Here is a 27,488-nt window from a genome sequence, read left to right as displayed (position 1 = left end):
TCATTTTAACTCTTTTGCCATGTTATCCACAGAGCGCATAAAATCGATCAATCTGGCCGATCGATCAAAATCCAGAGGTAATTCATCAAATATTGTAGTAGAGTGAATATCAAAACCAAGATTACGGGCTTCATTCTCAAGAGGATCGTCTTGCTCAACACTGTGATCTGCTGGTGCCTGTGGTGCGCGTTAGCGAAGGTGACCATAACACCTTTGGAAGCAATAAACTGCATCATGGGAGTTATGTGACCTTGCGCTGGGTATGGAAACACAAGGGCATGCAAGGGTTCCAGATTGTGAGCCAAATTCAAATCAAGGTGGGACAACAAATTTAAAATTCAAATGCAATGTGAGTTCAGTAATTTTACCTTCACCAACTGGTACCTTTACCTTAAATCGAGTAGTCTGGACAGTCACATCAGACTCCCATCGAATTGCCAAACATTCCTGCACAGAGCGACGAACATCGACGTTTGAGGGAAGAAAATGCCAATGGCGGGAGTCAGAAAATTTTCCGTCCAGCAGAGGTTCAGGGAAATTCCTCCGCCTGGTTAGACTACTCCCCTCTAAATAGGCATCCCCTCCTTTTTCATAAGTATATGAACCGTAAAACCGATGCCTATCAATCTTCCGCTAAAAATAAATAATTAAATGATATAAAGTGTAAACATATCATGCAACAACATATGGGTCGAAATATTTGACTTTTGTCATACACGGGAATTTCCTTAACTGAAGAAAGAAATTAACTCAGCGAACCATTCCATATGTTCCGGTGGAATATATGATTTCTTTATTGATTCTTCATATACCTAGGGTTTGTAGTTGCAGATGATTTCGTAAAGAACCCATCCATAGCCATGTACTCTGGTTTCTTAAACTAAACCATGAACTCTAGTTATACTAAACATAAATATATGCAGAAAGCATTTTTAAACAAAGAGAAAAAGAATGTCATAACCGGTATAACAACTGAGAAAAAAATCATGCACTGCATATACCCTCGGTAATCAACCAAAACCCCAAAGCTTAGCAACTAATCATATAGCAATGAGGGTTTACATAAACAAACGCCAAAAACTTCATGAATAATTCTGACATAAATATATTTTGTCGAATTTAGTTCAAGCAACGAACATTTCTCAAAAAAATTACAATCAGGTTCTGTCATGGATTCGATGCATAAGAGCAGTGAACTAAATTAATGCTTTATGGCTAGTATGAGCAAAAATAAACCCAAAATTTTAATTAACAATTCCTAGTTTAGAACGCATTTGAGCCGAAGCCACAACATCAAACCCCTGTCCAATAGTTAAATTAAGATCAGAGGGACCCTTCTCGGTCTCTTCCAAATAGTAAAAAAAGGAAGGAATTAATTACATAAAGAACTGACATTACAGTTTGCGAGTCCTATTGACCTCACTATAAAATACTACATCTACATTGTAATTAACACTCTAATTCATAGAATTGCACAGGAGTAGGTTCCATAAACCGCATCAGCCAACTGTTAAGGGCCATGAGAGTAAGCTCCAACCTGTACGAGTTGTAGAGTTGTGGGTAAGATTTGTCAACAAGCCATCATATTTAATGGCAAGCCCCTTTCAGTTTAAAATGCATCATACCTGCAACCACCATAGGCAAATATTATGACTTGGATAATGAACTGACTTCAAGATGGTATTAAATGCAGAACAAAGGAATAAACCCTTACCTGAGTTTTGCAAGCCATGCACGGGGGTCTCACATCTGCATGAAATAGAATTATGGGGTTAGAGATGCCTAGAGTAGAAGAAAGCTTGTAAAAACCGAATGAATCAAAGTATAAATAATCAGTACTTGGTTCGTGCCAAGGAAAACAACCGTCGCATAGTCCAAAATTTGAAGAGCTGAGCGCCCCACATGACTAGCATGGAAATGCCCTCTGCTCAAACTAAGAACGTTTCAAGACATACACCATTTATGATGATAATGAAGACTCATAGTTACCTCTCCGCGGCTTGCCACAAGGCATGGAGGCCAGACTATGAAAATTGCAGCGAAACTAGGAGTAGACAAGAAGTAGAGCGGCAACACTCTCCACCATGAAACACAAATGAGAAAGAGCGTCAGCGGGAATCCCAAGTGTTGGGTAGATGGATGATCCCAAAGCAAGTATCACCGTTAGATGGTGCAATCCAAATCGACAGACATGATGCCTACCACTTGTCTCAGCTAGAGCGAAAAGTGGGATTATTGCCAGTCACATTAAAATCCGAGAACAAGTGATATGAAGTCACGTACATGCATCCATAAATTCTAGGGCGAGGAGTAACCCAGTTACCTCATGAAGGATCACATGGACCTCGTGGGTTGGTAAAAACCACTGTAGTTTTAGTACCTCAAAAACTTCCAATCAGACATGCCTCGAATTTGTATCATCGTGACAGATAAATACTTAAGCAGAGATTTGCATTTACCTGCAAGGTTTGATTTGAGGGTATTGCATTAATGTATATAGATATGTATCTATGTTAGAGTTGAAATTAATTTTTTATACATTGTTTTTACTATATTATATATTTGTGTGTGTTACAAATGGCATCAGAGCCTAGGATCATATACTGAGACCTCTGGGTTGTTCTAACAATCAATTAAGTCGTGATGTTCCTATATATATATGAAGCAAAAAAACTAAGTTTTGGCTAATTGTGAACACAGAAGGTGAATTAGCATCAGGCATATAATGCATAGGAGCCCTAGATCATCGAGGCGGCCGGAGGTGCCTTGTGTAGAGGCCAACCCAGAATTATGGGTGCAATTGGGAGAAGAATCAAGATAGGTTAACACTGCCTTACTGGAGACAGTAGATCAACTTCGAGAAGAAATGATGAACCTCAGAATAGACAACGAGTGATTAAGACAGAAGCAAGAGAAGATTCTTAAAATTTTGTCAGATCGGCAAAATCAGAGAGGACTAGATCTCAGTATAGAAAATAGGGAAATGACCCCAACTGCTCATAATGAGGAGGATCATACAGAATCTGTAGAGGGTCACAAAGAAGAAGATGAAGGGCGTTCAAATAAAATTTTTGACCAAAGAAAACCAAAAAGAACAAAGATAGAATTACAAGGTGAGCTCAAAAAAATCAGACCCTCACTATTCGAAGGAGAGTTAGAAGAAGCGGCGGAAGCTTGACTGATAGACATGGGTAAATACTTCCAGATTTATGAATATACCAAAAAACTTAAAGCAAGGTTGGAAGTTTACCAATTATGAGGAAAAGCCACCCTCTGGTGGGAAGAAATTAAAACCGTAAGGAAGATTGATGAAGAACAAGTAACATGGCAAGAATTCCAGAAACACTTTAAAGAAAAATATTTAACAGAACATTATTATGACAAAAAAGAAAAAGAGTTCCATGAATTAAGACTGGGAACCTTAACCATGGATGAATATGTAGCACACTTTACTTCCCTGTTGCGTTACGTCCCATATATGCAAGAAGAAAAAGCTAAGATCCAATGGTTTATTAGTAGTTTGCCTAACTTCATGAAGGAGAAATTAGAATTTGACTATCCTAGAACCATGGATGATGTAGTCTGGAAGGCTCGCATATGTTATCAGCAGATGAAGCAGAAAAATGAAGGATCTAAAGGAGTTGCTGCCAAGAAAATGAGGAATTTTCCACCAAACAGACATCAGAAAAACATGCATGGCAGAAACAATCAGCAAAGGACCTTTGGAAAGTTTGCAAGAAACCCACCCAAAACTCAGACATTCACTGAGAATAGACAACCTGAAGGAATTAGCAGAATTGTTACTGAACAACCAGCAAAACCACCACTACAATGTTGGGGATGCGAAGAAGCACATTATTACAAAAATTGCCCATAGAAAGCTCGGGCTTAGCAACTTTCTAACATGCAAGAAGCATCTACGATAAGAAATATCACAAGGAGCATGCCCAGGATTAATGTGGATTTGGACGATCATCAGGCGGAATATCATCCCACTATGATCTAATGCGAAGGTATGATTGCTGGCCAATATGTTTCTATTTTATTTGATCCAAGAGCTAGCCTGAGTTATATTAGTCCAAAGGTTGTAGAAAGATGTCAAATTCAAAGCAGTAAATACAAAGAGTCGTTGCTAGTTCAACTAGCTACTAGTACCAAAAGAAAGGTGTTAGCCAAAACAAAAAACTACCCTATAATAGTTTCAGGACAACCTATCCAGGTCAATCTGAATATTCTTTCCCTAGGCTCATATGATGTATTAATAGGGATGGACTGGTTAGAAGGTCATTGGTCCCTGGTAGATTGCAAAGAAAAGTCCATAAGTTATCTTACCGAGTCAGGACAGCAGAAGGAAATTCAAGGAATTAAGAAGAATATCAAGCTGCACCCTATTACAGCCAACCAACTCGGAAAGTGTATAAGAAAATGGTGCCAGATTTATGCTGTTCAGGTAGGGTACAACAATGATAAAAATAAAATTACCTCTTTAGAGAATATTCCTATAATCCAGGATTTCTTAGACGTATTTCCTGAATCTATTCTAGGATAGGCTTCTCCTCCTTTTCCCTTAAACCTTATGACTCCTATCTCACCTTACCCTCCTCCTGCTCCTCCTCATTTTCCCTGCTCCTCCATTCCTTTCTCGGAATCCTGTATATCCTTATCCCTCCACTCCCATTCTTACCTTATACCTCTTGTTCACTTATATTCCTCGGTTCATACAATGAGAGAAAAGCGACTATTTTTTTTATAATATATATATATATATATATCTATATATATATATATATATAGATATATATATATATATATAATAAATTAATTTGTAATTGACCTCGATTGGGGTGTGTGTCGGTGGATGGAAGTCCTTGTGGGTAGTAATGAAGAGTACAACTGATTTACATACCACTGCCCCCCACATGCTCAAAGCGATGGGTGCGGTGGCCCTTGCCATGAGTACATGCAAGGGTGGTGGGAAAGGTGGCAGAGATGGTAGGGGAAAGGTGGGATGTATAGAAATTAAGGCGAGATAGACAGGTAAGAATTGTAGTCTGGCTCGTGGATCAAGGAGCTGGAACAATAGCGAGGGAAGGCAACAACACCACCATCATCAACCTTGGAGCGACAAGGGGTATGTATCTTTACTCTATGCTAGTTTGCATATCACGATATTTGATACCTCTCGGGGGTTGGTAGGGTTAGTAGATCCAGAGTAAAGATGGATGGATCTATGCTGGTTTAATTCCCCCATTTAAATAGGCTACATTCCAGGTGAATACCATGGGTCAATACCATGTGCCATTTTGGTGAATACCATGGGTCAGTACCATGTGCCATTTTTATTTTTATTAATACTAATATTAGGGTTAATAATGTTTTTTTGCATGGTATTAATAACAATCTAGCCCATGGTATTTGTCCCATAGTATTTTGCCCATAGGTTTCACCTAAATATAACACATCTTTTGAGTGTCCTTAAATATAAGGTGACTTATGGAGTAAATATAAAAAAATGTTTTATTTGTTTACCATACCTCTGGTTTATTTATATTTTTATTAATTTACCATACCTGTTTTACAAATATGGTATTTGGCCCATAGGATTCACTTAAATAAAACCTCTTTCTTGAGCCTTCATAAATAGAATGAGGGTTATGGACTAAATATAAAAAGAGATTTTATTTATTTACCATGCGTCTAGTTTATTTATATTTTTATTTATTTACCATACCTTTTGAGTAAGTATAAAAAGACGTTTTATTTTTTTACCATACCTCCACTTTATTATATTTTTATTTGTTTACACCCTTGCATGTATATAAGGTGACTTATGGAGTAAATATAAAAAATGTTTTATTTATTTACCATACCTCTCATTTATTTATATTTTTATTAATTTACCATAACTCTTTTATAAATATGGTGTTTGGGCCTTTGGCCCATAGGATTCACTTAAATAAAACCTATTCTTGAAAATGGGCGAATGGATTCACTTAAATAAAACCTATTCTTGAAAATGGGCGAATGGAAGGTTGTAACTCCTACCCTCTCCCTTAAAATAAGGTGGGCTATTTGAGGTGATTTGTAAAAAAGTACTATGATACAAAATATTCGCCCACTAAAAATCTAAAACCCATTAATTCCCCCAAAGGGCGAACATTCGCCCCTAAAATTTTCTATGTCCTATACCCTCTTGCTCAACCTTATCTAGAGCATGACTTACCATTATGGTTGGAGGAGGAGGAAGAAGATGAATTTTATTCAACCCAAATTTATGCTTTAGAAGCAACCATAGGAGGTGGACAGCAGGATAACGATGACTTGATTGAACACCTACTCCAAAGTCCAACTCCCGGTTCATTACCCTTAGAAGAAGAAGTAAAAGAAACCCAGAAAAATCATCCAATTGACTTATGCTTGGCCAATTCCAACCCACTCCACGTCAAAACCATAGAATTCAGCCTAGAGAGAACCCTGAATATCAATCCATCTCTTTTTGCTATCCAAGAAGAGAAGTTATGCAACATGTTAAAGGGAAATCTAGAAGTCTTCGCTTGGATTTACAAAGAAATGAAGGGAGTCCACCCCTCAGTGTGTAGCCACCACATATACATCAAGGAAGGTTGCAATCGGGTCCGGCAACAACAAAGGAGGATAAATCCAGCTCTTAAAGATATAGTCAAAGAAGAACTGCAAAAACTGCTAGATGCAGGATTCATTTACCCTATCTCTCACAGTGAGTGGGTCTCTCCTTTGGTGTTAGTTCCCAAGAAAAATGGTAAGTGGAGAATTTGTGTCGATTATAGGGAGTTGAAAAAAGCCACAAAGAAGGATCATTTTCCTCTTCCCTTCATTGACCAAGTGCTAGATGGCCTGGCAGGGAAAATGCTTTTCTCTTTCCTAGATAGATTCAGTGGTTACAACCAAATCTAGATCTGCCCAGAAGACCAAGATAAGACCACATTCACTTGTCCTTGTGGTACTTTTGCCTACAGAGTCCTTCCTTTGTCCTATTCAATGCTCCTGCCACTTTCCAAAGAGCAGTCTTGAGTATTTTCACTGAATTAGTCCATGATGTGGTGGAGATTTATATGGATGATTTTACACCTTATGGATGTGATTTTCAAGAAGCCCTGTCTAACCTAGACAAAGTACTACACAAATGCATTGAAATGAACCTGTCTCTCAGTGCTGAAAAAATTGAATTCTTAATGAATACAGGGACCATGCTAGGTCATTCAATATCTTAGCAAGGACTGCAGGTGGACCCAAACAAAATAGCTATCATCCAAAGGGCCCCACCTCCTCAAAAGTAGAGAGATGTCAGAAGTTTTCTAGGGTTAGGATACTACTAAAGGTTCATAAAGGACTTCAGCAAGTTGGCCTCTCCTTTATTTTGTTTGTTGGCCAAAGACTCTGAGTTTATATGGTCAAAAAGTTGTCAAGAGGCCTTAGACATCCTAAAGGATAAGTTAACCACTGCACCGATTCTCCGAGGCCCAAGTTGGGCCCTCCCCTTTCATATTTATGCCGATGCCTCACACAAAGGCATTGGAGCAACCCTAGGAAAAATAGATGAAAACCTGCCTTATGCTATCTATTTTATCAACAAGAATTTATCAAAGGCTGAACTAAATTATACAGTGACCGAAAGGGAACTCCTGGCTGTTGTGCATTCATTAAACAAATTTAGGAATTATATTATAGGCTATCAAACATTTGTGCATACTGACCATGCTGCAATCAAATATTTAACGAACAAACCAGATGTGAATGCTCGAATTATAATATGGTTACTTTTATTACAATAGTTTGACCTAACCATTGTTGATAAGCTTGGTAAGGAAAATGTTGTTCCAAACTTTTTGTCTAGAGTAAATTTTCTTGCACGTGAAGAAGGAATGGTGGATGACTAGTTACTGGACGAGCACTTATTTTCTATTTCAGTTCTCTCTCCGTGGTTTGCTAATATAGAAAACTATTTGGTATCAACACAATTCCCACCAAACTCGTACTCCAAAGAAAAGAGCAAGATAGTCAGGAAAAGCACCCCCTTCACTTGGATTGGGGGAAATCTTTTCAAACATGGCCCAGATAAAATCTTGAGAAGGTGTGTTAGGGAGGAGGAAGTCTTTGACATCCTTTTGACCTGTCATAAGAGCTGAATAATCAAATCCCATGGCCCTCATCAATACCCATAATTTGATTGCAAATAATCCTCAGCTGGCACCTAGATATCTTGCTGGCCAAGAGCAAGCAATTTCACATTTTGAGGACATGTTCACGTAGCTAGGAGATGATAGTATACATTCTTGCCTGAGGAGATGGAACACCCTACCATACAACGTAAAGATATGATAATATCACTCTCCTCAAAGGTTGAGAGAGGCACTCAACATGACACCTATGTATAAGCAATCTATGCAAAGGTTGAAGGTCAATTGGATAGGCTTAAACTCAGTCCACCACTACTCTTAGGGATGCTAGAAGGGAGGAAAGAAGAAGAAGAAAAGAGGCAATGGGAAGAGGTACAAAAGAAAGCAAGCTTCTATGAACAAGAAGAGGAGACCATAGCAGAGGCATGGGATTTGAGAGATGCCACTAGAGCCATGAAGAATATGGATATTGATTAAGTTGCTCAGAGGATGAGCAACACTTTCAGTAGGGGGGTGATGATGAGCCTCATCATTGGGTAATTATATGGGCCTTAATTCACCTCCTAGCTTAGTCAAACCAATGTTTCTCATAAGTTATTACATGTTTTTTATTATATTTTGTTTATGAGGTGAGATAGAGTTGGATATTATTCTTTGTGGTCTAATATGCATTGAATGCAGGATTAAAGGAGAAAATCAAGGAATTTTGGCAAAGACCAAGGTCAAAACTCGAATGGGACAAGGGAGAGGGATTATAGGAGGTAAATCGTCCTCATTTACTACTGAATATTCCTCCATTCGAATATTCCTCCATTCATCACATCAACTCGGAGTGCAAATAGCCAAATCATGAGGACTAGAAGGTAGCCGAGCAAGTGAGAGACAAAGCACCAGTTTATCTCGAGTTTGGCAGCCGAGTGTCCCTAATTTTAAGGAAGTTTTTGGGGACTTCAGTTGTATAAGTAGAGAGGCCTAGGACCTCAGTAGGATTTAGAAATTTTATTGTAAAACTCTAATCTATTTTCAAGTTGCAAAACTTGTGACGTTTCTATTCATGTAATTTTTTGTTTTGGTAATAAGAATGAGTTTTGCTTTGAGCCAGAACTGAGTTAACTTAGAGGGTTGAAACTCTTGGGTTAGGGCCCAACCCTAGCAACCAAGGGTCCCCTTTATTGTACATGTATGTTTAGTGTATATTCACAGTCTCATTGTTAATTTGCTTATTAGATTCATTTCCATTACAAGTAGTGTAGGTTAGATTGGTTATGTGATAGTTTGCTTCCATTTGTGCCTTATTTCAAGTAGCAGGTTAGCAAGGAGAAAGAGCATTACCACAAGGTTGTTAGCAGGTGTCTCGGCCTCACTTCCTCCCTCTGGGACCATGACTTGAGGAAGGGACCCTTAAGCAGCCCCAAAAACATAGTTTTCTAGTTCGTTTATGAGATTTGGAGTTTGTTGTCTTTAATTTAGTATTTGGTTGATGTTGCAAGGTAGATTTCATTGTCATATTTTTCATCTCCATTTCTGTAGTAGATCTCACTCATGCCTTCATTCATTTCAGAAACTTTCTTCATGCATAGTATGGGCAGTTGATTCATTAATTTTTCTTTTCAAATTTATGAAAATGTATCTTGTTTCATAGCTTTTTGGAAGACACACATGTTTTATGCAGAGAAGGTGCTTCAGGAGGAGACTAAGACTTCATAGCCAACAGCCACCTTCCATTTCATCCACCTTAGCCATAAATTGTTTTCACCATCACCTTTACTAGTTTCTCATCATTTTTCATTGAAATTCTCCCAAAAACATTGAGCGAATCTAGCCATCTATCATCTTGGATATTGACTCCTGAGTGATCCTATACCTTCTAACACTCCATTCCACCCATCACACACCTTTCCTAAGCCTCCCATCACATCCAACACCTCACATATAGCTCTCGGCTGTATCCTGTAGGTTTCCTGTAATCCCTACACGATCATCTTGTAGGTTTCTAGTACATCTTGTAGGTTTCCTGTAATTCCTACATGATCATCCTGTACGTTTCTAGTACATCCTGAGTTTTTCATGAAATGGTCTGTTTTAAGGCTGAATTGATGGAAAACCTCTATGGAGTCACCAAAAGCCTCCTAGGGGCCCTCCACGCCATCTAACCACTTCAAAAACCTTCTAGCCATCCTCAAATACCCTTAATCTGCCTACAACATCCACAAGAACAATTAGTTTGCATACTTCATTTTGCATAAAAAGACCAAAAAAGCAAAAATAGATTTATTTTAGTCTCTTTAATTGCACATTAGTATTGTTTGATGCTTCTTACTTCTGCAACTTAGATAGTACCATTTGTTTTATGTTGATTTAGCATTACTTCTTAGCATAACTTCCTAAATGGTTAATTAGGGTATGGTATGGTTTAGCATTACATGTTGACCTCTCGATTACTGGAGTAGAGTAACTCTCTTAGAGTAGATTTACCTTTCTTCCATCAAAGAATCAAGCTTCTTCTGGATCCATAGAAGTCCTGCTTGGAACCCGAGTGGTCTCTCGCCAGCTAAACAATGACAACAGGTAGAACCATCACTTTTATTTGTGCATACAGCACTGTCACCTCCAAGTTTGTACGAACCCTGGGTTGATAAGTAAAGATGGTAGCCCAGGAGTTGCAGCATCCTTGCTACAATACTAGAGCTCATCACATTTTGGCGCTAAAAAGTGATGAGTGCTAGTATTAGAGCAAAGATGTTGCAACTCCTGGGCTACCAACTTTACTTATCAACCCGGGGTTTGTACAAACTTGGAGGTGACAGTGTTGTATGCACAAGTAAAAGTAATGGTTCTGCTTGTTGTCACTATTCAGTTGGTGAGAGACCATTGGCGTTCCACGCCAGACTTCTATGGAGTCAGAAGAAGCTTGATTCTTTTATGGAAGAAAGGTAAATCTACTCTAAGAGGGTTACTCTACTGCAATAATGGAGAAGGTCAATATGTAATGCTAAACCATACCATACCCTCATTAACCATTTAAGAAGTTATGCTAAGCAGTAATGCTAAATCAACGTAAAAAAAATTCTACTATCTAAGTTGTAGAAGTAAGAAGCATCAAATAATACTAATGTGAAAGTAAAGAGACTAAACTAAATCTGCTTTTTGCTTTTCTGGTCTTTTTATGCAAAATCAAGTATGCAAACTAATTGTTCTTGTGGATGTGGCAGGTGGATTAAGGGTGTTTGAGGATGGCTAGACTGTTTCTAAAGTGTCTGGATGGTGTGGAGGTCCCCTAGGAGGCTTTAGGTTACTCCCTAGAGGTTTTCTATCAATTCGGCTTCAAAACAGACCGTTTCAGGAAAACCTAAAGGATGTACTAGAAACCTATAGGATGATCCTGTAGGAATTATAGGAAACCTACAAGATACAACCAAGAGTTAAATGTGAGGTGTTGTAGGTGATAGGAGGCTTAGGAAAGGTGTTTGATGGGTGGAATGGAGTGTTAGAAGGTCTAGGATCACTCAAGAGTCAATATCCAAGATGATAGATGGCTAGATTCACTCAATGTGTTTGGGAATGTTTCAATGAAAAATGATGAGAAACTAGTGAAGGTGATGGTGAAAACAAGGGATGGATAAGGTAGATGAAGTGGAAGGTGGCCACTAGCTATGAAGTCTTAGTCTCATCCTGAATCACCTGCTCTGCATAAAACATTTGTGTCTTCCAAAAATCTATGCAACAAGATACATTTTCATAAATTGGAAAAGCAGAATTAATGGATCAACTGCCTATACTATGCATGAAGAAAGTTGTTGAAAGGAATGAAAGCATGAGTGAGATCTATTGCATAAATGGAGATGAAAAATATGACAATGAAATCTACCTTGCGACATTAACCAAATACTAAATTAAAGACAACAAACTCCAAAGCTCATAAAAGAACTAGAAATCTGTGTTTTTGGGGTTGTTTAGGGTCCCTTCCTCAAGTCATGGTCCTAGAGGGAGGAAGTGAGGCCGAGACATCTGATAACAAGCTTGTGGTGATCCTTTTTCTCCTTGCCAACCTGCTACTTGAAATAAGGCACAAATGGAAGCAAACTATCACACAACCAATCTAATCTACACTACCTGTAATGGAAATGCATCTAATAAGCAAATTAACAATGAAACTATGAATCTACACTCAACATACATGTAAAATAAAGAGGAGGCTTGGCTACTAGGGTTGGGCCCTAACCCAAGAGCTTCAACCCTCTGAGTTAACTCAGTGTTGGCTCAAAACCAAAATCATTCTTATTACCAAAACAACAAATTACATCAATAGAACTGTCATAAGTTTTGCAGCTCGAAAATAGATTATAGTTTTACAATCAAAATTTTGAATCCTACTAAGGTCCTAGGCCTCTCTCCTTATACATCTAAAGTCCCCAACGATTTCCTTAAAATTAGGGAGGCTCGGCTCCCAAACTCGAGACAAACTAGTGCTTTGTCTCTCACTTTCTTAGATGCCTTCTATTCCTCTTGATTTGGTTGTTTGCACTCCAAGATGATGTGATGAATGGAGGAATATTCAGATGCAAGAGTAGTAAATGAGGAGGATTTACCTCCTATAATCCCTCTCCCTTGTCCCATTCGAGTTTTGACCTTGGTCTTTGAAAAAATTCCTTGATTTTCTCCTTTAATCCTGCATTCAATGCATATTAGACCACAAAGCATAATATCCAACTCTAACTCACCTCATAAACAAAATATAATAAAAAACATGTAATAAGTTATGAGAAAAGTTGGTTTGACTAAGCTAGGAGCTGAATTAAGGCCCATATAATTACCCAATGATGAGGCTCATCACTTCTCTCTCAATTGATTTAGGCAGAGAGGAGCCATAACGAAAGGGAAAAAATGGAGAGAAGTGTGGAGATTGCCAGGACCCACAGTAACTATTGATTCGGTAGAGAGGAGCCCATAACCAAATGGAAAAAGTGGAGAGCAGTGTGGATATTTCTAGGAGCCACAGTAACTGTTGCCCCTCGTCACCACGACACTGTTAGTGGGGCCGCGTGATTTACTCTCAGCATCCATGGGGCACAGAGTCTGGAAGGAGCCCATAACCAAAGGGAAAAAATGGAGAGTAGTGTGGAGATTTCTAAGAGCCACAGTGACTATTGATTCAGCAAAGAGGAGCCCATAACCAAAGGGAAATAATGGATGGCAGTGCGGAGATTTCCAAGAGCCACAATAATTGTTGCCCCTCCTCACCACGACACTACTAGCAGGGTCACAAGATTTACTCTCAACATCCATGGGGCACAGAGTCTGGAATGAAGTGTTCACATAGAAATACCAAAATATCAGGTCCTAATCACTCCTTTCTATTGTTTTCACTCTTCAAACACGTCAAACACTTAAATTTTTCTAAATGTATGGATCAATTGCAGGACCAAGATATCCAGTTGGCCTCCAAATCCCTTAAAAACCTAGTTAGGGAACCCTGACCAAACATAGGAATGTATTTCAAATCTAGGGTTTGTAGGGTTTGTGAATAAATGTACTCTGTTGAAGGATGTTGCCACTTCCATACCCAATTTGTAGGATTTAGGTATTAAGGGCTTGACTAGGATTTTTAAAAGCTTAGCCCTATTTATAGTGGGAAAATCCTCAAATTTTCCTACTTGTTCTCCTTCTCAGACCTTGACTACACTTTGTAGTCTTGTACGCAGCTCCTCAACACATAAGCTCCTCAATACTTTTGAATTACCCTCTAATGGTAGCGATTTCCACTGGAATTTGGTCATGGCCCTTTGTATTTTCTTCTCGGATTCTCAACGAAAGCATAGTATTCCACATTTAGCACAACCATCACCTTGTGAGTAGATAATGTAATGTTGGGACTATCAGGAATGCACCAGTGAAAAACACTCCACTTATGTTGTAGTAATCTGCAAGATGCAATGGTGTTTTGGAATGCACGTAGGAAACACCATTCACTACATAAAGTTGTTTTCCATCGATGGTGGGGGCTTAGTTTGAGAGGATTATTGTTCGAGTAATGTTGATTTTCCCGTAGTGGAAAGATCCTTGTGGATTTGGATGAGCCACACTAGTTGTCAAGTTCCATCTGTACAACATTAGCCATTCAAATTTTGAGAACTTGATTATATAGGATAGGTACAAACTCCTAGATATTTTAAAATTCAACTTTGTTTAGCTGAGATTCTTTGGGGCTTCTTCCTTCTTGAACCTAACCTAAACAATATAGTCTAGAACATGCTTTGGGAGACTTGAACCTGGATAGATGAGATGGCAAGCCACAATCCCAACTACTCAAACCAAAAAACCATTAACCATTCTTTGAAATTTGTTTTTAATAGCTATCCCCAATTTCTATGATGATATTTTATCTATATTTTCTGGTAATCATAAAACATTATCAATCATACAGATATACATTCATCTATCTATCTATCTGTAAAATCTATAAGATTATCTCACAATGCATTTTACTAAAACTAAAGTAATTAGGGAAAGAACCAAACCTAATGGTTCTAGCCTATTTCGCAGACCAATCAATCTCAGTTATTGGACCCCGTAGAATTGGTCCAGAAACCTGCTTCTGGGAATTTTTGTAGTGGAAAATACCAGTATTAAAAATTAGGACTTTTGAAATGGGTAGATGCAACAATGTAATAGTCCTGAGGTGGCTGATCCGCAGTGACTAGAATAGAGTAGGACTGGCCAACATGAATGTCAAGAGAATCATAGACATTTTGAATGGTGTGAGATCCTTCTACCTCCACAAGCTTCAATTTGTGATCCTGAATCCTGAAGTTCAAAGATGATGACAATCCCACATTTGAAATTCGGAGGTGGTATGTTTTCCCTGCAGATTAACAGATGGGTCATTTTAGATACATCTCAAGAGAAGAAGCAATGGATTCAACATCCATCAGATAAAATCAAAATAAACTAGATCTTGTGAATCGTTGAAAGGCTAGAAACACTTGTACTAAATCTACCAAACTGCCTTATGATAGAGATTAGTGATAAGTACCTTGTTCCACTGTAATTGCTATTTCATTTGGCAGCCCACGACCATGAATGTGAACAACATCAGGATTACCAATAGATCTTCCCACATCAAGTGTTCTTCTAAGGATCTACCCAAAGATAGAATATGGTCAGATTGATGCATTGCAAGAGAACATTTCGGTGGACAGGCTGAAGTTGAACATACCCAGTCTCTTTAATTTCAAGAGATATACATGTTTCAGGGATGGATTAATAACTTACTAAAGCATTATTTTTGTACCATTCACCTATAAGCAGAGTGATATCACCATAATGCGGAAGGAATGGAACAAAGATCAGGGACTTGCCAGCTACATTTAATTCTACAAACCCCCCTGTAGCTTTCTACAAATACAATGATGGAAAGTAATAGTAGCTACCTATATGGTCCTTCACCTAGAACTTGTACGTAAATTTTCCCCCTGGTATGGGGCAGTTTATGCCAAGTACTTGATCTTGGCATGAATTTCTCCATTTTTTGATGCCACTCCTCTACCAAAACTTGTTTAAAGCCCTCAATGCAATATTGGAGATCAGCAAAGAGATCCGTGAATCTTAATCGGCCAATCCACAAAGATAGAACCCAAAGAACTTACCAAGTTAATAAGAAAACTTGATCCAGGTTGTTAAATACATTCAAAAAGATGTTATCATTGGTGACAATGTTAATCTGGGGTCCAGGAAATTGTCCATTATTAAAATCCCCTACAACGATAACAGAATGTGTCTCAAAAAAATCTTGGCAAACCATATGTGAGCTACAACTATTGGCATTGAAACAGGCCTAAGATTTTTTAAAACTGTACCTGCTGAGGAATACCAAGAGGTCGTATTGTGCCCCATGGAATGTTCCATGTAAAATATCTATAGGGATCTTCAATTAGAGAATAGCCAAAAATTCCATGATGAAAAACAACCTCAAGGAACCCATTGAATTATTGCTGAAGATCTTTGGCCCTTTTTATAGGTCTTTCTTTATATGTTTATTGGTTTCCAGCAAGATGGGCTTCTTCAACAATGGTTTCTTTTACTTTGCATGTTAAGGAATTGGATTCTTCAAAAAATCTGTTGCATTCTCATATATATTAGACAAAATAGCAGCCAAACAACATAGATCTTGCAATGCACAACAATTATAACAAAAGTAATTCTAATTAGACCGAATGGATAAATAGTCCACATTCCAAAAACTTGGACTGAGATAGGAGAAAAAATCAATACCTTACTCGAACGTTGCAAACAAGCCAATATAAGCCAGGCCTCAAAATTACACATCAAATGCACAAATTCTTGTGCAGCTCTTTACTCCATTCTACCTCTAGCCTGTAATTTTTTTATTATAAAAAATGTACTTGTGATTGTGTTTGTGGTTGTATTGATCTGCAAGCCTGAGAAGACAATTCAAAAATTTGGCTTAGCTCTCGTGCTTAGTTGTGTGTAAGTACTATGAGATGTGTGTGCTCATTACAATGATGGGTGCACCTATGGGGCTAGTAGCTATACTTAATGCAATAATGCAATAATTATAGCCTATTTAAAGGGGGAAATTGATGAGAAATTTTGAGGTGATGAGTAAAAAATTACATATATCGACATTTAAGGATTGTTTATTATAAACCTGGAAGACATTGCATACTTAGCTTATCAAAACAATACATAGAATAGTCATTGACCAAACCAATAAGTACCTAATGTAGAAGGCAATCAAGTTGAAAAAAAGTACAAGGGATGATACTTCCCAAGGATCAAATATCCAATTCTTTTTCTCTAAAAAGTCCTTATTAAATACCTTTTGAATCTGAAATCCATTGCAAGCGACTGTCAAATTCGTTAGCTAGTAATAGAGGAGAACGTTAAGAGTATCTAGCCTATCCATTGGTTTTCGTAGTTTATTATTTACCTATTTAAATGTGACAATTTCTTACTCAAATATAAAAGATTTCTCATATGTATTTTGTTTCTTGTTCTATTGTTATGACTGCTCTACATATTCTCTCATTTGGACATTTTTAGTAACAAGTTGATGAACTAATTGTTGCATTGAGTCCAATCAGTCCTCACTTTTGCTTAGGCAAGCTAGTTGTAGTTTATCCATAGCTAAACTTATGCAATTAGTCTAGGCAACTTCCTTTTATTTCTTTTTTAATAGCATGATAATCTCCTTCCTCATTCTCTTCCACCTCATAGAAGTTTCTCTAGAGACAAAATGAAATAGTTGAAATACCTAAATATCCAATACATATTTTGGATCATATGCTAGTTGAGTTGGTTTAAGTTATTATGTTAAGGTAAATGCCCCTTCATTTTCATTGATTTATAATTGCATATTTTCTTATGTGTTCTTATGTTATCTTTTTAAAATATACATATTTCAAATTTGGTTCAGTTTATAAGTTTGAAAACATAACAAATACATATCATCATACAATAAAAAATCATGGGATGTATACTTTTTACTCAATTTGCATAGGATACAGTTTGTTGCCTTTGGGTAACAAATATCATATTGGGAAAAATATCCTTTGGATGTAGAACTTTATACAGGGAAAAAACACTCTCCTTTGAAGGATATTGGTCATTGGATTCATTCAAATACATAATTTTTCAATATACTTAAAATAAAATACGATCTCTCAAAAATGTTTCTGATATCCATAAGGTAGATTAAATTCAAATAGCAAATGAAGTCATAAATGAAGGAAAATGGGTAGTAATTAGAAATGGAAATCTATTATTAGGGATATATACCATAATGATACTAATGATTTGGAATTTAGGACATTATCAACCCATTTTAAGAATTGTCAAGGATTTACGTGGCATAAAATTTGTTTGCTAAGTTTTCTCTTTATGGAAAAATTTTTTTATGTTTCATGAAAGCATGAAGTACATATTATGACCTAGTGATATAGGCTTATATGTCATTGGGAAAGGTAGATCTAGCTTGGAATGTCAACTTTTTTAAAAGATAAGAGGACAGGTTTCCTCTTGTTGATATAAAAACCAAGACCTAAAAATTGCGCTACGTAGGCCAATGATAGACTAAGAATTAAAAACAAATATCATGAAGGAATAAGATAAAAGGAGATTGGTAAGGGAATTTTTTATTTTTTAGATATAGTCCAACATTATTATTTGAGGGGAAAGTCACTCATCTCTTGAGACTCAGATGATGATAACTCAACCACCTGAAGGAGAAACTAAAACAAGGGACTCTTTTGCTCAAAATACAAGCTTTATGTTTGTTGCACAAGACTCAGAAACAAGAGTGCCATGGGATCCTAGAAATTTGACGAAGCGTAGCCTAGTAGTATGACTATATATGATGGGTTTTCATACATGCTCTGACTGTCTCAGTAAAATTCTTGAATATAAGAAATCTTGCAACTTGGAATAATTTGCAAAATATGGGAATGCACTGGGTAGGTAATACATTTACGTATGTATGGGCCATAAACGGAAGCTTTACGTTGATGAGACAAGGTCAAAAAGGCATTGATAGATGAACTCTTCATTGGTCATTGAATTTTAAACATCTACATGCTCGGCAGAAGATATATTGCATTCATCATTTCTTTTGTAGATATTTGGTACACTAGGCATTGAATATTGTGTTATCACTTTCATCACTACTTCTGTAGATATTCTATCTTAGGACCTAGACAGAGTTAGGATGGGAGCTATAGCTCTATCTATTATTTTTCCACATATGTAGTAATCTTAAGATTCATAGTGGAGGTTTTTTGGGCTAGCTATGTGATCCTGCTCTCAGAATGGACATCAATGGGGCTGAATCTAGAAGGCCAAGTACTCTTTTCATGAATGCAAACATTGAATGGAAGCAGAGGATCAACACTAAGTACATGGAATCCTGAATCCTGGAGACCAAAATATCTGCAAATGGAGTGGCATCTCATGTTCTTTCAAATACTTGGTTACTGGTATATTTCTAGATTGCATATAACTCTCAAGTAAAGTTCCTCCACAATTTGCAACTCTTAAATCTCTCTGATTACTTGTAATGTCTGTGACCACTCTCACTAGTACACTTCCAAGAGAGATTAGAGATTACAACAACTTAGTGTTGTTAGATATATGTGGAAATAGACTAATAGGAAGTATACCCTCTAAAATTAGTAACCTCAAGAATCTCTAGACCCTTATTCTCAACCACAACGAACTTGAAGGAACCCTCCCTCCAAATCTTGGCAATTGCTCCAGTTTGGTCGATTTAATTATATATTATATTTGATAACCAACTGAGTGGCAAGAATTAAGATACCACCTGAGCTTGGCAGGATATAGAGCTTGAAAGTTCTTTGTGGAGGTGGGAATCCAAACATTGAAGGTGAACTTCCTCTTGAACTTGGAAACTATAAGAATCTTACTATTTTGGGGCTTGCAGAAATGAGGATTTCTAGAACAATCCCTCCTTCATTTGGATCATTAAGAAAACTGAAATCACTTGCACTTTACACAAATATACTATCAGGATCAATCCACCTCGGCTGAGCACTTGTTCTGAACTTGTATATCTATATCTCTACAGAAATAGTCTATCAGGTATCAATGCCCCCTTGGCCTATCACCTAAAGAGGAGAAAACATTGCTCTCCTGTGGGTTATTTCTACCATTAGAGGATGAAAAGAAAAACTTGTAATATAGGATTGTCTTGAAGTGCTAGAAGAAGAGTTGGTCCATGGAGTGTTTTTCTGTCTCAAGGGAGTGGTCTGCTGGTACCATTTGGGAGTGGAGGATTGCCTCCTAGAAAGGAGAGCCCTATCCAGAGAGAATGGTACCCGTTCAAGTTACATATTTGGGAAGTTCTTAGAAAATAGTTGAAGACTGTTTCTGAAGACATTGGAAAGGGATATCTCATTCAATACACAACTCCCTTGGGAGATCCTTCATGTTTGGTATTGTGAGATTACAACTTCTATTCCAATTAAATTAGTCATGCATAACTATTCCTTTCTAAATTTTCACTATCTTGACTATCAAGGTTTCCTATTTTAAATTTGTTCAATGTTGCATATGTTTTTGGAACAGGTTGAATTTTTTTTATATTGATAACTTAAAAATTAAGTGATGAATATTGGTAAGTTACATGATGAATATTGGTCATCATATTGGTAAGATTACGAGTATAAAATCAGATTCTGATATGATCTTTGATGGAAAAGGTATGATAGAAAAATTAAAGAGCTTTGTGTAACTAATAATTTCAACTTTCTATTTATTAGGCCTCCTTTCTTTGAATCAGTTCACTTCCCTTTGGCGTCTACACTTTTGATCTTTGTTTGACACCTCACACATAATTTTTTAGGCTTACCCTTCTCTCAACTTCACATCTGGCTCATGGTGTCTGCAAAATGGATAATGCACCTCTAAATTTTTTCGTTGCACAACCAACAACTATTTGCTTCCATGATGTTGTTAAACAAACTCCCTGCCATGTCGGGTCAAATTACATTAACAATTTTATTTGTGTTATCGCTCCCTGTTTCTCAGTTCCCTGTGATGTGTATTATTCCTTGGTTCAGTTTCAATCATCATTGATGTGCACTGTGAGTGGCCCTCATCACACAACAAATTTCAGTCAACTTCAATCTATTTTCCTCATGATCTTGCTTTGAAGAGTTGGAAATCATCGTTGCGGGTCAATCTACTGAGCATTGTGGTTTAGTTTTGAGCTAATAGTTTAGTTTTAGAACTTACTAATTTTAGGTTGTCTATAATAGAGGGCTTCAAAAAAATTGAGCTTGTTACAACCATTCAGATTCAAGTATGGAGTTCATCATATAATAGTGCAAAAATGCTAGGCAATTTAATTTAATTATTCACTCATGGGAAAACAATATCATTCATGTATCATGTTTCTTTGTGAGTATTCATAGTCAATCAAACTTTTTCTTCAAGAATTTTATCACGGATCAACGTTTAATAAAAAATTAGGGCTTAAGATATTGTGGGCCTAATTCTTTATCTTTCTAGTCTCTCACGTCTCATGGGATCTCGCTAACAGTCCTCAGAACTCCGCAAAATTAATCCCTCCTTAATTCTCTCTTGCACACATCTTTTATAGAGGGCCTTCACATTCAACCTCTTATCCTCCCCTTCCTTCCTACCCAAGGAATTCTTCCGGGATGTGAAAACACAGAGCAACTTCCCACCCTTCATCTCTTCCCACTCTTCATGTATTCAATAAAGGAGCTCACTCATCCAATAGAAGATTGGTTCGACCATCAGAAGTAGCCAAGCTTGACATATCCAAGATAGTATTCTATCCCATCTCTGCCTTTTTTGCTTCTGTTAGCCATGCTCTCTAGAAATACATGCCACATGAACAAGTATCAACAGATAATGAAGCAGTACGTATTCTTGATCTACCTCACTCTATTAGTTTTCCCCAGTATCAAATATCTCCCTTGTCCATAGGTATAATAATTCAGATAGTGTCATTAAATTTATGAGATATAACAGGGATTTGAATGTGGAAAGTTGGTTTACACTTATCAATCCTTTCTATGATCTAGAAGTCATTTATGTAGATCATCTATGTAGGGTTTTTTTTGGTAGGTCCTGTGCTTCCTATTGATGTTTTCGGGTTGGAGCGGGGAACAAACATGATTGATAGCAGACTAATGGTAGCAAGTTTTGGTGTTAGTCTCCTTTTATCCTTCATCCTCTTGGGCAGTTCCTATCATGCAACCTTCCACTATGTTGATGTTTGTTGCTTTCAAATTTACTTTTGCCATCAACTTGACCAGTCGTTATCCCTCCATCAACTTGGTGGGCTTGATCACCATGTAGTATTCCTAGATCTTGGTGATCCACTTCCCTCTTCATATATATACATCTGGCTGGCAAATCATATCCTTTACAGAGATATGGGGAACATAGGCCACTATTAGAGCTTGCATCATGTATTCCATAAAGGATTTAAAGGCTTTAACCAAAGTGTATGCATGTTTCTCCGTGATGTTATACTTTGATGTTATACTTTAGTTCAACATCTCATAGGGCCTTGCATAAGAAGGCAATGGGTTGTTCATGACCTTCATCATTCTTATGTAATAATACTACAACTATAGTATGTTAAGAGTCGAAAGGGAAGATCATAAAATCCTTGGTATAATTGGGACTTGTTCAAATAGGAGTTAATCCCAGAGCTTTATTTATGGCCAAGAACTATTCTTGGGTAGGAACATCCTAGTTCATCTCACTGTCCTTCTTAAGAATGGTTGTCATATGTTTGGTAATTTTAGAAAATTTAGGATAAACCTCCTCTCCCTCCTTTAGTGGATGAGCTCCTTTTCCTCTCCATTATTGAGAGCTTTCTTGCACTTCCTTGCCTTTGGTTGAGCTAGGTCGACAGGAGGTTGGTCGAACAAGCAAGAAATTCCTTAGTAAGTTTATTTTATCGAAGAAATACTAAATAATTTTCTTATGTTTGAGAAAATTAATAGTATTTATAACTTAAACCCTCTTATGATCAATTTTCACTCCTTGAGAAGATACAATGTGGCCCAACAACTTTCCCTCTACCATTCCAAAGAATGACTTCTTCAAGTTAAGTGAAATGCTGAACTTTATACATCTAAAAAAAACCCCTCCTTCAAGTGCTCCAGGTGGTCTACTGCCTTCTTGGATAATACTTTCATATAATAAAATATATCACTATGAACTGGTCCTTGATGTCTACAAAGGCATAATCCATGGCTCTTTGAAAGTTTTCCCTGCATTCATCAATCTAAATGGCATCCGTACATCGGAAAATGTACCCCACCAAGTTGTGGATGTAATTTTGAGCACGTCTTCTGGGTGAACCCTGACATGATTGTAACCAAAAAACCCACCCAACGTGGAAATACTTTCAACCCAAACTACCTTCTATAGCATCTGATCCATTGGAAAGGGGTAGTTGTCTTTGAGAGATGCCTTGTTTCAAATTATGAATTCCACACAAAACCTTACTTCCCCATTTTCTTCCTGACAGGTACCAAAATTTCCACCCAAACATAATACCATACTAGGATGATGATCTTTGCACAATTTCTTTCTTTCTAGACAAGAGGATGTGGTAAAGGGTTCATCTGTCTCTATTTCTGCCTGTATGGTTTTACATCATCTTTGACAAGGATTTGATGCAGCAATATAGATGGATCATAAGTCTTCAAGTCCTTGTACCTCCAAGAAAAAACATCCTTTCATTATTTGAACAGATTTATGTATTATTCTCTTTCTGAAGAGGATATATTTTTGGACATCTTGACAAACTGAGGGTATTCTTCCATGTCTAAGTTGCAATATTACACTTCAGAGAACTCTAGTTTTATGGTGGATTTTAGGGGAACATCATTCAGGTTAAAAATCCTTTCTAGTGGAACCAGCCCTCAGGGAATCAAATTGGTCTTTAGTTGGGTCACTTTATATCTGCCCATCATCTAAGTGATAGGTTGGTCAGAGGGTTGGCCTGTGTCTAGTTCTTCTTCTTCCTCCTCACCATGTTGATGTTCATGTTGGTATACTCATCCACCATGGTTAGGAATGTCTTGATCTGGTCATTGTACTTGAACACCTGCCATTTCTTAACATTGTGAGGGACTACAACTCTGTGCATAACCTTAATGGAGTAGGATAGATGTTCAAGATTTGGAGGCCTGAAGTTATAGTAGACTTGGCTAGGTTATCAGCTCTGTGATTCACCTCCCTAGGCACAATGGTAATGTTGAAAACATCAAATAAATTGTCGAACAGGTCCCATACCACATGTTTATATTGTCTTAGCCTCAGATGCTTGGTCTGACAAATTTCCCTGACCTATTTAACAACTAGATCAAAATATCCAAAGATTTTTAGTAGCTTTTTGCCCATATTTTTTGTTGTCTCCAAGCCCAGAATCAAAGCATCATATTTAGCTACATTATTAATGCATTTGAATTCGAGCTTGAACCCATGGGCCATGTGGAAACTCTTTCCCCCAGGGCGAGGTCAACAATACTCCTGCCCCATTTCCATCTTTGTTGAATTTGACATTGAAGTGAAAATTCCAAAGGCTAGAAGGGTCTGGGTTTTCTTCTTTATACATCAAATATTCACATCCATGTGTAGGAGCTGATTCATAACTAAGGATAAAATTTCCAATATTGTCAAAGTTGTAGGAAGGGAAGTTAGAAGGATGTTCAGGGTCACTAATAACATAAGTCATTTTGGGTTCTCTATATAAGTGATGTGTATCACCTCCAAAAACACGTATAGTGGCATATGATAAGTCAAACTAAATACTGCCACCCACAGAAGTCCCCCCAATGTCTATAAAAAACATACCATGAAGTGGGGGGAACATCTATAATCACCACATCCATTATCACAAACTTTCTTGGAATCTATACCATATCCACTATTAGGTCTTTAATCATACCCAAGCACTGGACCCTCTTGGAATCAAATGAGTCTGTTATCTATATTTTCTTTGGAAGCCAGACCTTTGTCTCAAATAAAAAAATAGAGGAGATGGCAGCAGGGTTGGAGGCAAGTGAAGAGTCCTTCATCTGGGTCATCAGGGATCCACCTAGTAGTATGCTTGTTGATGAATATGGCATGCTTCCTCAAGGTTTTGAAGAGAGAATGAAGGGAAGAGGCTTGGTAATCAGAGGTTGGGCACCCCATCTCTTGGTCCTCTCACACCCCTCTGTTGGAGGTTTTCTTAACCATTGTGGGTGGAATTCTACCCTGGAGAGCATCACAATGGGAGTCCCACTGATAACGTGGCCCATGAATGCAGATCAATACTATATTGATGTGTTATTAGTTGATTATCTCAAGGTGGGAATCAAGTTTTGTGAAGGTGACACCACAATGCCCAATAGAGATGACTTGATAACTGCAATGAAACAACTTATGCGAAGAGAAGGAGACGAGATGAAAAGGGCAGAGGAGCTGAGCAAGGAAGTGAAACTAGCAGTGCAAGAAGGGGGATCCATATCTCATTCCAAGTAGATAGAGCTTGTTTTAATCTTGTCTTGGGATTATGCTAATTTCATCTTTTTGGATAGGGACTTTTTCTACCCATATTTGCAATAAAATCCATATTTATTCAATTGTTGTTTTATAGAAAGGAAGATTTCAAAACGTAGGAGGGATGGCTCAGAAATGTATGAAGAACTTATAACTGATTTAGTATTTTGTGATTTGAAATATGAATGATTACAACCAATCATTCTAGTTTAAAAAAAATGGAGTCAAAAATAATTGTTCAAAAAATATCATTTTGTTTTTAGAAAAAGTAGAGGATTCATTTTAATTTTACAAAAAAATAGTCAAAAGTTATTAAAATAATATGTTCTGTTTAAAAAACAAATGGAGGATTCTACAGTTTTAAATTTGCTTAGAAAAATTATTTCAATCACTTCAAAAGTTGAGGCTATATAGAAATTTCTCATATGCATGTAGAAGACATGTCGTGTTTCAACTAATTTACATGTTGAACTCGTGGAAAAGTAGGATACATGGCCCTGTGTGATAGAACTTGATCATAGTCCTTGAAGCAGTGAAGTTGTAAAACTGCTGCCTTGCACATCTGAGATTTTCTTGTGTGAAGCCCTTCTTGGGAAGCACTAATTGCTTCATAAAGTTGCCTATCTCCAAGAAAGACAAACCACTCTCGAGAAATGGCATCTGTGAATTTTTTTTTTTGGAGGCTAAAATATTTGAAAGAATTTTGTACACACAGTTGCACAAAGAGATGAGTCTGAATTCTGCAAAGGATTCTGGCCTATCTTTCTTTGGAATCAAGGCACAATGAATGTTGAATTTAGGGAGCTTGCCAAAATATTGGGATGACATTAATATTGATTTGACCAATGTCAATTGTTCTCCAAGTGACAGCTATTTGTTACTCCAATGTGGAATTTGAGCTTACAACTTTTCCAATAGCCATCCCCAATATTTTTTCTTGTAGTCATTGGGCTTCAAGTTTTAAACCCATGTATTTGACCCCACATTGAAAATAAATAACATATATGGAAATAGAGAAGGCCCCTTTGTTCTTATTCTTCATTCAAACCATTAAAATGAGTGGTTGATTTGGAAGTTTATTTCCATCTCTGAACCCATATTGCAACTGTCCAAAATCTCTCTCAGTTTACTTGCTTTCCAAACAGATCCATTTATAAACAACAGGACATTGTTCACAAATAAAACATGATTCACGGTAAAAGAGATCCCTATTTTAATTCTGTTTAAACCATTTGATCTCTTGGCTTCTCTTATAGATCTACTTAAGCCCTTAGCTACCAAGAGAAAGAGTAGAGACAAAAAATGACTAAAAAAGGAAGATGTTGAATGATTGATCGAAAGAGAAAAAAATGATATGCTAGATTTCAAAACATAGGAAGGTTGGCTTAGAAATGTTCGAAGAGCTTATAAGTGATGTAGTATTTTATAATTTTAAATATGAATGATTACACCATCATAGGCCTATCATTATGGTTTCAGAAAAAGTAGATTCAAAAGAGGTTGTTAAAAGAATATCATTTTGTTCTTAGAAAAAGCATAGGATTCATTTTGATTTTACAAAAGAAACAATATGGGTTCTTCTGATAGACCTTGCAGAGGATGGGTTCTTGCAGAGGATTCTGGTTTCCCATTAATTTGCTAAGGATGCAATATGGGTTCTTCTGATAGATCTTAAAAATGTTTTCAGGTTGGACCAAGGCCTTGGAGAGACATACTCATGTCCAACATGTAGAAGGCCACTGTTCACAGGTACCTTCAGGACACCTGCAAATTCCACTGTTGGGCATCAGATGGTCGAAGGTGAACAGCTGGTCAGGCATATAAATGCAGAAGCTAATGCATTGTCTCAAAATCAATATGAAAATATCTTATCCGCGGGCCCATTTACTACTCAACGATGGAATTTCATTGGCATGGGCATGTTGAGGTTTGTGCTCTTTTATCTTTCAAATTGAACTCCTTTTATCTTGGTTTAATTTGGGCAGCTTGTTATGTTTGAAATCAACATTTTTGACTATCAACATAGCTCATTCTAATTTCATTGCATATTGCTTCAATGGTCATTTCTATTATGTTTTCTTCTAGAAATGCCCCAATTGGCTGTGTTATGTAAAGTGATGGACACATACTATAGAAGGTTCTAATTGGTTCTTCAAAGGTATTTTATTGATTTCATGATATTTTTGTGTCAGTTCCTGTCCAACATTCCATATTTTTCAAAGATTAATAATGTCATAGTTGATGGAGAACTATGATATTTTT

At 37.1% G+C, this 27,488-nt stretch overlaps 1 protein-coding gene and 1 pseudogene across 1 annotated transcript; one reads left to right on the top strand and one right to left on the bottom strand.

Annotated features, from left to right (window-relative positions):
* On the bottom strand, positions 1-24,574 carry LOC149231845 (L-ascorbate oxidase homolog; annotated as a pseudogene).
* A 148-nt stretch (positions 24,575-24,722) lies between these two features.
* On the top strand, positions 24,723-25,208 carry LOC149231844 (UDP-glycosyltransferase 89B2-like). The gene has a single exon (XM_089381770.1). The coding sequence runs from the start codon at positions 24,723-24,725 to the stop codon at positions 25,206-25,208; it is 486 nt and encodes a 161-aa protein (XP_089237896.1).
* Positions 25,209-27,488: the final 2,280 nt, after the last annotated feature.

This window comes from Pinus tabuliformis, chromosome J (genome assembly GCF_031772625.1).
Source record: "Pinus tabuliformis cultivar Carrire ecotype Pingquan chromosome J, CPIR1, whole genome shotgun sequence".
In the NCBI taxonomy this organism is placed as follows: Eukaryota; Viridiplantae; Streptophyta; class Pinopsida; order Pinales; family Pinaceae; genus Pinus; species Pinus tabuliformis.
Note: the sequence above shows the minus strand (reverse complement) of the source record. Positions and strands in the feature narration are given on the sequence as shown.